This window comes from Xenopus laevis, chromosome 1S (genome assembly GCF_017654675.1).
Source record: "Xenopus laevis strain J_2021 chromosome 1S, Xenopus_laevis_v10.1, whole genome shotgun sequence".
NCBI classification, from domain to species: Eukaryota; Metazoa; Chordata; class Amphibia; order Anura; family Pipidae; genus Xenopus; species Xenopus laevis.
The window spans coordinates 149195887-149209466 of record NC_054372.1 but is presented as its reverse complement, the minus strand read 5'-3'; the positions used below and the strand labels follow the sequence as shown (position 1 = coordinate 149209466).

Here is a 13580-nt window from a genome sequence, read left to right as displayed (position 1 = left end):
TACAGAGGGTATTCATGGTGGAAGGTGATTGAACAAGCTCCTGTCGTTGGCACAAACATTTTGCATATCTTTAGGACTTCCGCTTGGCTGTAAACTATATATATGGAGCCACAGGGGAAAAGAGTGTGGTGGGACTAAATTAAATTCTATATCTGTAAGGCTCAAGGCTAAACACATGAAACAAAATGTAACATTAACTTTTCGACAACCTTATTCTGCCTGTACAGAATAAGAATAAGGTGTCTATACACTAATAATTTAATGTACAACCTAATATTACCAGAAAATGACTAGGACTAGGAGATGACAATACTAGGAGTGCAACTGTAACTCAGTTCCTAGAGACAGACTGTGTAGGGCACACGCTTGCTTTGTGGTTTGGCTGCTGGAGAGATATCATTAAGGAAGGTGATAAAGGTACTTTTTCATCATCACCAGAAAGAACAAAAGCAGCCTACACACTGTGTAAATACTTGTGTGGCACTAAGTGCTAGCAGTCTTGGAAAAAAACATGCAGCAATTGCGCAAAAGGTTGTCTCTTTATTCGTGTCACTAGTCATCCTTCAGCAGAACATTCTTCAAGAGTTAAGGGCTGAGGGGAAACAGATCAAGTGCTATCATTGGCATTTCAGGGAACACAAGAAGATTGAGGGGCCTTTGAAAGGCTCCCCACCAAACTGGGCAAAGTTCTGCAATGGCTGTGCATGCAGCTTCTCTGCACTGCTAGGTCTGTGTGCAATAAACTGGAATGTGAATATATTTAAGTGCATATGAACACATGTACATACATATACATTGTACACAGACATACAAAATCACGCACAGGAGTCAGCTAGTTTAACAAACCAATGCAGTGTAGCAAAGCACCAGGTGGAAACATCCCCTGAGTATAGAACTGAAATATCCAATCTTCTGCGAGGTCTGGGATTTGCTACTCTTTCCTGAGCAGTCTTGTTCCAGAAACTGTAAAAACACTGACCCTCCGATGAAGATCAGGGAGTTGTTTTTAAGGCTTTTCAGACTGAAAAAGACATTTCCCAGTATTTCCAGTCGTCGGCTCACATTGGCTGCTTCCTTTCCAAGCAATCTGATTGGCCGTGGGGATTCCATAGTGACCAGAGTTTCTCTGTTGATTGGCTAGTCTTACTACACTTTCACTCACTGTCTGACAGAGTCTCATATTGGGAGCAAAGCAGCGGTTTGGGCTCTTCATTCCGAGCCCTCTGTGGGGTGCCAGAGTTACTCTGTGGAATGGATGAAGAGGTCTGAGCAGCAACGAGGCCCGTAGGGAGCCTGATTGTTAGTGGATTGTATGGAAATGGTGTTGACCCTGTCAAGAAAGAAAATATATTCTTTTAAGGAACACTGACATGGAGGTATTTGGCGCATGCCCAGTTGGAGCAGTCTGGCATTCATACCAACTGCGCATGTGCCAAAAAGTTCAGTAAATTGCCGAAGGGAAGGAAGAGGATCCGAAGAAGACCCAAAATGGCTATGGTGGTGCAAATGAGCTACTCTGCATAAATAAGTGATAATATTCAAGGACACTTTCTGGAATACTGTACAATGCAGGGAGGAAGCAGGGAGGGGGGACTATCTAGGGCAGGGGTCCCCAACTACTGGGCAGTGGAGCGGTGCCGGGCCATGAGCTGTGCTGAATCAGGCCTCCTCTGGTCCTGGCTGCAGTTTATAATAGCTGTAACAACAATTAAAAAGGCCCCGATTACCTGCAATCTCAGCTCCTTGAAGTGCCATTACCATGACAACAGCTGTACAAAGCCCAGCAAACTTTCCACTGATCGTGACAAGGACCAAAATACAAAAGCCTGAAATGCACCCACGCATCAGCCGGCCATTGGAAAAATGATCTTGCTTTAAACTGATCCGTGATGCAAAAAAGATTGGGGACTGCTGATCTAGGGTAGTAGATGGGGCTTTTCTTATTGGGGGGTTAGTTCTCCTTTAAGTGCAGAGACACACAGGAAGATCTGCTGTGCACTGGAAATCTGCTCTACTCGCAGACAACTAATCTCAGAAAATGTCGTTACTAACTTGTGGATTGCTGCAGGTAAAACTAAAAATAAATGCAGCATTTCTCAGCAATAATATTGGATTACCATGTGTAAAGTGCATATTTTAGTGAAAGGAAAGGCATTTTCAGGAGATTTATACTGCAGGTTTCCAACAGATGACGTCTCCTTGTGTGCCTCTGCCCTGACTCTCCACACTGAAAATTGCGACTAATACTACTGTTTAAGTTATTGATGTACAGGTATATACTGTACTATCTCTATATGCCCCAGAGCACAATCCAGTTATTACTTCATCTTACACATTAGATTCATGTTAATAAGTAGTGGTAATGTCTGTAAGATTTGCAAAGTAATCCATTAAAAAAAGACACTTGCTTTCATACTCGTGATTAGTCAATGCTAATTGCGTATTGGATACTATAGGTACTAAACCAGGTAGACTTGCTCAACTTACTCTTCTGAGGGGCCACTTGGTGCGGGCACAAGGCACATACATATGACGTGTATTAAGATACTTCATTCTGACTGGTCAGACGGAACAGGTGCACCAGAATGCACAACATAAATGTGTCTAAACTTTATATAATGGCAGTACTTAAGGTGCAGAAGGAAAACTACATTTTTGTAGGGAAAAAAAACAAGCAGACATTTCCCATAATGGTAATGCTGAATTTGTTAAGGGCAATAGAACAAAGGATTTTATCATGGTTATCGTCTCAAGGCCAGTATCAAAATAACTCTGGCAGACAGTTCACACTATACTGTATGGAAACTATGCTGCCTATGAAACAAGAGCAGAAAGTCAAAGTAAAGTGCCACACTCAGACTAATCCACTGTTTGGAGTGTCGGGTGCACTCTGTACTCCTCTCTGCACAGGTTCAATCCACATGAAAATAACTGTAGCAGCACTCCGATCATTGATTAAACTTTTATTCGTGCCACTAACACGGCAACGTTTCGGGCTATACCAACCCTTCATCAAGCCAAGTTAACTGTGTAACAAACGTGATTAAATAGGTGATTAAATATCAGTAAAATATCAGTGAAATAAATGTATATTTATTTTATTATATATATTTTATTGATATTTTACCGAGACTGCTGGGAATTGTGTCTCATGATTGGGAGGTGGTGACTAATTGGTAAACTATCCCCTTAATCACCTATTTAATCACGTTTGTTACAAAGTACACTTGGGTTTATATAGGACTGGTATAGCTGAAACGTTGCAGTGTTTGCGGTATGAAACAAGAGCAAGTCACCCTATGGTCCACTTTCTCCTTACTATTTGGTATATAAGAATCTATGCTTGGCTCAGTATAGTGGTACCTGTTGAGGATGGCCTCTCTTCCCACACTCTGTTGGTGAGGGGAGTCTTCCTGTTGCAGTCGCCCTCTGAATGCACTGATGAAGCAGAGGGAGGCCTTTCTCCAGAAGCCTGACCCGGTGCAGGAGACTTGGCCTTCCTGCTGCTTGGCCTGGGAATCTTGGCTTTTCCACTGCCTGCAAGGAAACATTTACAAAGCATTGCAAAATAAACCCCTTTCATATATATTGCTCATAAAGAGAGAGTTGCTTACTGATGGGTAACTGTTCTACAGGTTGAAATGCAGTAAAGAAGGAATCCAGTATGCATATGCCTGTCAACTTCATTCCACCTTCTTTATTAAAGCACTGTACCTGCAAGCTTGGAAACTTTTCATACAGGTACTTTACATGTTCTCTTACAAGCCAAGCCTGTTGTTAATGCACCACTCAACCTACTTTGATAAAGAAATGCTTATATTGTGGGTATAAAAACAGCGTGCTTTGTGTCTGAATGTTGCCCTTTGAATGGAGCACTGATCTAAGAAATGTGCCTTTAAGTGCTGAATTGCACTCCACACTTGTGAGGTGGTGAATAAAGTGCATGTGCAGAAACACAAAGCTTACAGGGAATACCCCATTTAGCCAAGTCTAAGCCAATTAACCTGTCTGTATGTTTTTGGAGTGTGGAAGAGGATACCCACACATACACAGGGAGAACATACAAACTAGTGTTTAAGCTTATATCCAACTCAGAACCCCCAATGCTGCAAGGTAGAAATGCTACCCACAGCACCATTGTGTAGTATGGAAACATGGAGCCCAAGCATCTGAAAAAGCCCGCTATAGACTTGAATGAGATGAATGCTATGTAAAAAATTTTAAGTGCTGAATGTGGCTGTTAACTGAAAACCATCGCAACACAAAGCATCACTTTTTGGGATGCATGAGAGTTGGAAACTCACCATGAGAAAGAAGATTAAGCAGACAATATATACCCTTCTATAGGAGTTGAGAATAAAAAAAGCAGAAGAAAGGGAAGCCATGGAAGACCTGGGCAGGAAGCATCTTGAGCAACAAAAGGACAGGGGAATGACTGCAGCAAAGAGAAAGATCTGAGTGGCAAAGCTTTCATCTTAGGGCCTTTATAGGATAAGCTGTGTCCCACTCTTCAGTTTAGGGTGTCTGTGTAACTCCAGTAGCTGGGCGTAAAATATAAAGATTAAAATGCTGGTTGTACAGTAAATACACTGTATATATGTGCATATAACACACATTTCATAATATAACCACTGGTTCCACAGGACACTGGGATCTACCTCTTAATTACATTGGGACATAGTCTCATGCTTGTAGTTGTAGTTAGTTTACCTAGATTGTAGGTTACTCAGTCTAAAGGAGACTTATGGGCCAATTTACCAATGCTAAAATCTTTGGCCTTGACCATTCCATGCGGGAGTTTCTAAACTCTCACCTGGTTTCTTCTTTCGAATACCTTAGCTTCATGACAACCATTTTTTTTATCTCAATAAAAAGCTTGCAAGGTTCTGGGTGCCAAGATTTAAATTTTTTGAATAACCCACTAGGGAGAAAAATAACAGATAGGTATTTGAATGGAGAAACTACTGGAGAGTTTAGGAACTCACACATGGTTTTAGTAGCTGAATACTCAAGCCCAAAGGTTTGAGCATAGGAAAACTGGCCCACATACATGCAGTATTTTATAAGTCATTTTCATTACGTTCCCTGGTGTAATATTTGTATCTTCCCTATACCTAAATCCATGGATTGTAGAAGTTTGGACTTCCTAGTGGTTTGCTCTCCTCACTAGTGCGGTTTCTGTGTAATCCAAAATACTGATGGAGCTCCAGGATTATTCTTGCCCTCAAGGAATATCACTATGGACATTCCGTTTGTATTTTTCACTTTCACTCCTGAGAACAGGAAGGTTTCTCTGGCCTGTGCTGATAATGGGGGCCATAAGTGTTTAGAGAGTTTGCTTCACCTGTGTAATTTGTTGGCGCCATATAAATAAATGGTGATTATCTTGACCTTACTGCCCAACCAGCTGGTCATGTTTGACATCTTGAGGGGAGGGACAGTTGTGAGAGACCATCATGTAATCCAACGAGATTGCAGTTGTACAAACTACAAGTCTTCTGTTGATTCCCTGTACTTGGGACAGTTTAAAAACATATTAGAAGTAAATGCACATAAAAATTATATATGGCCAAATCACATGATGCCTGTTTGACCATGGTAGTTAAAAATGTAAGGCCAGCCACCTTTCAACTGCTGTAAAAAGGGCATTATTTCTTATTTTATTTAGAATGGAATCTCTACTGCTTTATGGCTCCACTTTAACCCTTTTGTACAACCAGAAACGTTTTCTATGCTGTGTGTTGGGTTTCTATCTGAGCAGAAGTTGAAATGTTTATGTTGCAGAGAAACACAATTCCCTTTAAATTACACCAACTGTCAGTGAGCATTTGCAATTAGCACTGTACATAAAATAAAGTGTAAGTATCAGGCCTAGAGGCTGAATACTGTTATACTTAGTGCAAATGCCTAGCAGCAGTCTGATACAGCTAGCTTGCATGTACATTGCTCAGCATAAAGGGGTTAATAACCTTGTTATCCATTTTTAGTTCTCAGCCATTCACTGATGTGTGTTTATAGATTAGTGCATGTTGGCATTAGAACAGAGGAGAGAAGAACACAATAGGTGGGTTTAGAGCAGAAAGCAGGCAGCTCCAAAAGCTGGTTATAAACAGAGAGCAGAGTTGGATGAAACATAAAGTAGGTATAAAAGGAAGAAGGTAAAATACAAAATTAATAACATTAGAAAAGGAGGCAAGAAATGTGAAATGAAATATAGCAGCACACCTGTCAAGGATTGCATGTCATCATTCCGTCCGTCGACAGTGGTTATGGGTATAGCAGAGGGCAGACTTGAGCTGGCATTCAAAGGGTTAAAAGCATTGGCATTGAGAGCTGAGCGGTCGTCCCAGTGCTCGCCATATTTACCCATAAGGGCCTTTCTTATAATGGCCTCCAATCCCATGTTGCTGTTGGAAGTCTCTGGCACCGTTTGGTTTCTGCTGCTGATGAGGCCTGCGGAGAGAGACAGAGTAACACCAAGAGGAAAATCTGTGGCCATCACATATTCTGGCTGTGCTGGAAGCCATCGATTACACACCTCTGCCTTTCACTAATGATTTTCTACTTTTAGATTTCTCTAGAGCAGTGATCCCCAACCAGTGGCTCCTGAGCAACATGTTGCTCCCCAATCCCTCGGATGCTGCTCCCAGTAGCCTCAAAGCAGGTGCTTATTTTTAAATTCATGACTTGGAGGTAAGTTTTGGTTGTATAAAAACCAGATGTACTGCTAAACAGAGCCTCTTGTAGGCTGCCACTCCTCATACAGCCAAATGGCACTTATCTGACACCTCCAGGAACATTTTTCATGCTTGAGTTGCTCCCCAACTCTTTTGACATCTGAATGTGGCTCATGAGTAAAATAAGGTTGGGGACCCCTGCTCAAGAGTTTCTATTTAACTGAATTGCTAACCATGTGCTAAACTGCACTTGTCCAGCTGCCCATAGCAACTAGTTAGCGCGTTGCTTTTATTTTGTAACTTTTTTTTTTTCTAAACTGATTGATTACTATGGGTAACCACACTGGTGAAATGTGCATGGGGGTCTTGGACCCCCATTAAAAGAACATTTGTATTGTGTAATAATTATTACTTCCCATTGCATAAAGCAGGGGAGTATAATCTCCAGATTTAGGCAGCATCAAACCAAACAGGGGAGGGCAAGGGTAAAATAACAAAAATCAGCTGCATGAAAAAGTAACGGCAGTGTATGACCTGAGACAAGTGCAATAAATACTACTACCACACCACGAATTTTAAGGTGTTAATAAACCCCTAATATCAGACAACTTTGTTAGTTTCTCATTTCTCTTCCCAGACATTTATACTATTGCCAGTTGGTTCCTTAATGTCATTTTACAATGGCTAAAATGGTAGAGAGAGAGCTTGTTCTGTATGGACTATACAATTTTCTGCATTTAGTTGAAGGCAAGCGACAGGTGACAAGGCAACTCTCACTTAAACTAACTGACATGGTTTGTTTCTTTCCCACGGTGAATGTCACAGGTTGGCTACGTCAATAACTCTTGGCTTGGCTTTTCTACCTCCCACTGTTTTCACTGAAAACTACACTGATAAAAACACATTCAGCCAGGAACCGCTAGCAGTAGCAGTATTGGGTAGCTCCCACTGAAGGCTATGGATGGCAGCAGAGGTAGTTTCAGGTGCTTCTTCCCAAGTTGAAATACACCATTCCACAGATTAAAAGGAAGCCATATTACTTGTAAGAACCATTTCCCAAGCTCTTACATTGTAATAAAACCACTTCCTCACCTTGCCCCACTGTGAAGTGATGGACCTGGAAGTCCCTCTGCTTTAGTGGGGTGCAGAGTTTCTCTGGAAAGCGAAACGGCATCAAGTCCCAGAATCCACCACTGCACAATGAAACAAAGTTAGGGAGGGGCTGCATTACACTGTGAGCCTGAGAAGGGTGGTAAACTAGCCCCAGTTATAGACTATCATGGTTACTGTTCAATCTGAAGCAATCAAGTATGCTTATTAGGTATGTAAATAAAAAATACATTTATATTTACTTTTGGCAATGCAGATTATGCACCTTTTCTACTTAACCCAACTGTTGAGCATATGTAAGACTCATTTTCAACTGATAATGTTAACTAAACCTGTGGGAGTAGCTTGGTCTGCATAATTCTATATACGGCTATGTTTACTGGGATATATTTCCATAAGTCCCTAAATATCTATTCATGGCCCTAGTGCCAAAAGGATAATTTGTTTGGTTTTTGTAAAATTAGAAAATCCTGTAATGAGACGGGACGCCATAGTTGGCTTGGTCATTGGTCATTATAATGCCTCATCATTGGCTCGTGACTTTTATTTGCACCTGAATTACAGTGGCTTGACAGAGTCATTACCTGCTCCTGTATTGGCTGGCATGTTAAATATCTCCGTCCCGGGTTGTCCCACACCTGGCAAGAAAGATAAAATCACATACTTAAGTGGGTCTCAAGACAATATACCCATTAATCAGGGAATCTTTACAATGACACTGTATATAAAAGTTATGGTTGTGGTTACAGAGTTAAAATGACAAATAATAAGGTCATTTCAGAGGCAGCACTTGGGGAAAAAGGTGGTGGTGGGATGATAGTAGGTTGGATGGGGCTACATCATATTTTTATTTGGAAAACAGATATATTTATTTTTTGTAATCAGCTACTCCCTTCATGAAAATATTTTAAACATGATTAAGAAATGGCTGAGTAGTATTAAGCAAGTCAAACAACGCAGAGGTGACTTCTAACATTCCTATATTTGAAAGTAAAGCATACATCTGCTTTTTTAAATGTCATGTGACACAAGTTACATTACTAAGAACTACATTTATTTGCACAAAATATATAAATATATTTGTGGCACAGAAATAGTATATATGACATGCAACCCCCCCCTCCCCCCAACAAAATTCAATGAACAGTCTTTTTGAAATCTTTAAATATCTGCCACTCTTGTTGTTCAAAGGTTAATAGTAAGGCTGCAGCATCCACTTCATCATTAGGATTCCTCCCTTGGGAATTTACTTTGGCTGTTGGCTACTGAGCATGCTCAATTCTTCTCAGCTCAGATTATGGATTCTATGAACTTTACCGCACACATGTGCTCTTTGCAGGTGTAATTGTATTAGGAAAATTTGATGGCATTGGCAAATGGTTGAGGATATATACAGTACAAATGATGCCATTTGGGTGGGGGAGATGCGCCCAACTAATATACATGGTAGGAGAATTTAGGGTTTGCATGTCCTTTAAGTTAAGTCAAAAATAAATAACATAAGAGAAGTATTCCCAGTATACTGTCTACTTTCGGCAGTTAATTACAGAATACAGTGAAACCTGATTTTAAGTTCTCCCGCATTTTACATTATTTTTGTTTTTTTGTGTTCCTACCAATTAATAATGCATTTCAATGGATGCTCTGTCCTGATTTTACATGGTGTCTTCCCGGATTTTACATAAAAATGTTGCCCTAATGTTTTTATTATCCATTCATTTTTGCTAATAATTGTTTGTTGGAGGTGGGATCAGTTGGATATTATTTATTTCAGAACCTCTGAAACGTTTCAGGGTCTGTTTCTATTTGGCTACCATGGAAATGTCCCATATACATAGGGTTGGTGTGGGTTACGTGATCTTCATGCCGTTGTTCTGTAATAGACTTCCTGGTTTACTACAGGATCACTACAGGCAGAAATGTTGACCAATATAAGGGGAATGCTTCCCTCTCCTATGTACTGCACCTCTTTTCTTTGCATTAAGTTTTCATGCTTTCAGGCACTGACATTATACACATTATAAATACAACTCACAGGACATGAAAAAAAAGCTTGCATTGATAAGAATGAATGTTTTAACTTGGTCCATACCCAGACATTATCTACATAATGCAAACACCAAACCTGACCCGTTAAAACCTAAAATTGGGAGCTAATCTCACTGTGCCCCCCCCCCCAACATCACACAACCACCAAACCAATAAAGCAATAAATTAATGCAGAACCATCTTCTACACTGGAGACTACCCTGTAGTACAGATATCTATGTGGCACATTTGTAATTATTGTCTGGGGGCAAGAACAAACATTTTGTTATAACTGCAGAGTTCTTTTGACCATTGTTTCTTTTCTCTGGTTTGTTAACAGAGTGGTTTGGATTTGTGACATCAAAAGGGCACCACAGTGGGATCCGGCCTAAATATCAGCCCTGTTCAACAGAAGTTTTACTGAAAGTCCTGTGAGTGGCTTTATGTGCACTTCTGTTTTTGGACTTCTGTTTACCTGGACTACACACAGTTGTGTGTATATATATATATATATATATATATATATATATATATATATATAGATATATATATATATATATATATATACACACACACACACACACACAATCAAGCAAATATACTTAATGAAACCAACAAGAATGATAAGCGGTTTAACTACACATTAAAGAGGGCAGAGCTGGTGTATAGAGCATTCTGAATAAAGAGGGGCAAGATAACAGATTCCACACTTGCATATTTATGTGTGTGTTACCTTTAATCCATACAGAAAGATCTCTTTCCCTGGTTAATTTAGCACCTACAAGTCTAAACACTGCACTGATATAATGATCGTATCTAATGCAATCTTTAAGCATCGGTGTTGAAGCAGTTTCCAATTAAATATGAAAAAAATAAACTTTCTGTCTTTCTACTAAATTGTCAAGGCTTTTACTCTAAGCCCCTCTAAGCATACAGCCTAAAGATGATATAGGACCAGTGGCACAGTATGGGGGGCACAACGTTTCTGTTCTATCTTGTGATTCCATAGTACCACTGCCCTCCCCCATTTCAAACTGCTTCAGTGTGAAAAGAAAATACAGGGAGACTCTTACTATACTCTTGCTCACTCCTGTTGGTTGTACTAAGTTTTTTAATCATCTCCTGTTTCTTGGACTTAACCATAGCAGAGTTGCTCTCGGTCAGCTTACTGAAGAACGCTGGGGGCTGTGTGTTGTTCCCTGGGGATTTCGAACCCATTCTGCAAAGAAAGCAAAGTGTACATAACCATAAATACCTGGATACAAACACTCCAATACCTTATATCCCACAGCACATAAGGAACACCATTTTTTTAAGCAGCAAGCCTATATGAGCATTTGTTCAGCAGCAAGCCTATATGAGCATTTGTTCAATAAACCTCTAGTGCGTAAACACTTGTGCTAAACCTATACCTTTTGCGAGAGACACACTTGTCCTGGAAAGGTAAGCAATAAGGGTACAAACAAGAGTAAGCTTAACGTTCCTCAAGGAAAACCGATACCAATGAACCAATCCAACATTGTCTTAGAAACAAACGTATTAGTAAAATACACTTGCTGTTTCTGCCATTTACATAAATAGTTGAAGTTGCATGGCTTGCTAAAATTTGTATTGTGCATTGTTATAAGGTACAGCCATGTCTACACATAAAGCAGAGACCACACCATGAGCTCTCAAGTTATAGCAAGGCATGTCTTGACAATGTGATTCTTTTGCAGAATACCCAAATAATGCAACATTGCTCTTCTGAGCATTTATCAATTTACATTATTTTAGATTTTATGATATGAGTAGTTTTTAAACTGCTACTCCCACTGTTCTGTCTGGCTGCTGGCGGACAGGCATCTCAAGGCCCTTCTCTGCTTATTTCGATCACTCACTGTGACTGGAGCAATATAACTGAGCAGAGAAGGATATAGAGCAGGGGTAGGCAACCTGAGGCTCCGGAGCCTCATGCGGCTCTTTATCCTGCTTGCTGCGGCTCTGTCTTGCGGCTTTGCCTATCAGGTCGGCTATACAGCCTTTGCACCTGCTGGTGGCTTCTTGAGTGTGTGACTGGGGTAAGTTAACGGTTAGCTTACTGCAGTCGCACACTCAGGAAGCCGCCAGCAGGTGTGAGGACTGTATAGACGTCCCAGGAGTGACAGGCAAGACCGAGCCGTAACAAGATGATTCATCATGGTCCTTACCGCGGTCACACACTCAAGACAATAGAGGGAAGATCAGCATTGAACTTCAGAAACAGAATTTACATTAAACAGATAAGAACACTAGCATTTAATAGGGCTATTCAGTGTTTAATTTATTTCAAAGTAGCCCAGCATATCCACAATGCACTTCTGTTTGTTGTATTCTGTTGTTGTAACAGTTAAAATTTAAAACAGGTTAAAACTTTTAAAAGTTTATAATCTGTGTTATATGTTTTGTGGCTCCAGGCTATTTTTCTTTAGTGGAAGAGGGGGCAAAATGACTCTTTTGATAGTAAAGGTTGACCCCTGATCTAGAGGCACTTCCTGATGCTTTTGAGGTTCTGTCTGGTCACACCTGGACAGAACAGAAGAGGGCGCTCATATTCCACATTTATGATGGTAGCATTAGTTGACTGCCAAAGGGAAAAATAAGTTGTGTAAATTACAAAAGTGCTCATAACAGCACTCTAAGCAACGGTAAATTATTTGTATTGGGGTATATGTTCCCTTTAAACCTAAGCTATATAATTTTCACAGTAAACCTGCTCTTGAGTCAGACAGTATTCATTTACCAGGGGCTGTTCAGAAATAGTTCTGAGTTTTTGTGCCCAAAGCTGGTAAAGGGATAGGATCTGTTATCTGGAATGCTTGGGACATGACTTATTTTTGTTAAGGGGTCTTGACTTTGGATCACCATACCTAAACTCTACTAAACAACAATAGGATTGCCGCCAACATGGATGCACACAGCTTAGTTAACAGGGAGTACAAGACAGTGTTTTGTTTATTAAAGGGCACCTGTTGGCTAAATATATTATTCCCGACTAAAGGTGCAGGCTAATAGAGCCCATACTCCGGTTGGAGTAACAGTATTTTTTTTTTAAAAAAAATTGCCCCCCTGTAGGACACTCTCTCAATGCAAGCGGCCATGTCAGTCAGAGTGAATCTGCATAATGTTCTTCTGACATCACGCACATACTTATAATGAGCAAGTTGCGACTTTGGTTCATTATGCGCATGCTGTGCCCCAATATGGCTGCTCAAGCTGGGAGCTCCCTCACAATGTGGGTGGCTTATTGAGGGTATTTAAAAAATAACAAACAAAAAAAAAAAACACAAAAAACGACTGTTACCTCCAAACAGAGTGGAGTTAACAGCATTTTCTTAAAGGGCACCTGTTGCCTAAATATAAAAGAGGGTATATTTAGCCAACAGGTGCCCTTTAAGAAAACGCAAAAAATAAAGTTGCTATGAAAAATGTCTCTCCCTGATTTTGGAGCTTTCTAGATAATGGGTTATTTAATAATAGATCATATACCTGTAATGGCAATGTATAACTATATTATTTCTGCACACATCCCCTTTGTGACTTCAATAAAAGTCAGATTTCTAAACTCTTACAGTGAATATGCCTGTGCTCTTTTGTTAACCCCTTAAATGGCACTGGGAATGGCTTCCATTTTTTATGATAAAAACATATCTGCACTGTACTCGGCAACACTTTATTGAAAGCTCTGACAACCCCTAAATCACATACAAACCCATTCCAAGTCAGGAACAAATCCAAACGTAGTAG

At 40.2% G+C, this 13580-nt stretch overlaps 1 protein-coding gene across 15 annotated transcripts in view; it reads right to left on the bottom strand.

Moving 5' to 3' along the window:
• Positions 1-520: 520 nt before the first annotated feature.
• The window catches only part of ncor2.S (nuclear receptor corepressor 2 S homeolog), a 230682-nt gene continuing 217622 nt past the window's right edge, over positions 521-13580 (bottom strand). For 11 of the 15 annotated variants that reach the window (XM_018235544.2, XM_018235561.2, XM_018235537.2 and 8 more), the window contains 5 exons: positions 10889-11034; positions 8372-8425; positions 6226-6453; positions 3364-3537; positions 521-1330 (listed from right to left, as the gene is read on the bottom strand). In XM_018235544.2, the coding sequence (XP_018091033.1) occupies positions 1155-1330; positions 3364-3537; positions 6226-6453; positions 8372-8425; positions 10889-11034 (778 nt within the window). In that variant the 3' untranslated portion in view covers positions 521-1154. 15 annotated transcript variants of the gene reach the window in all.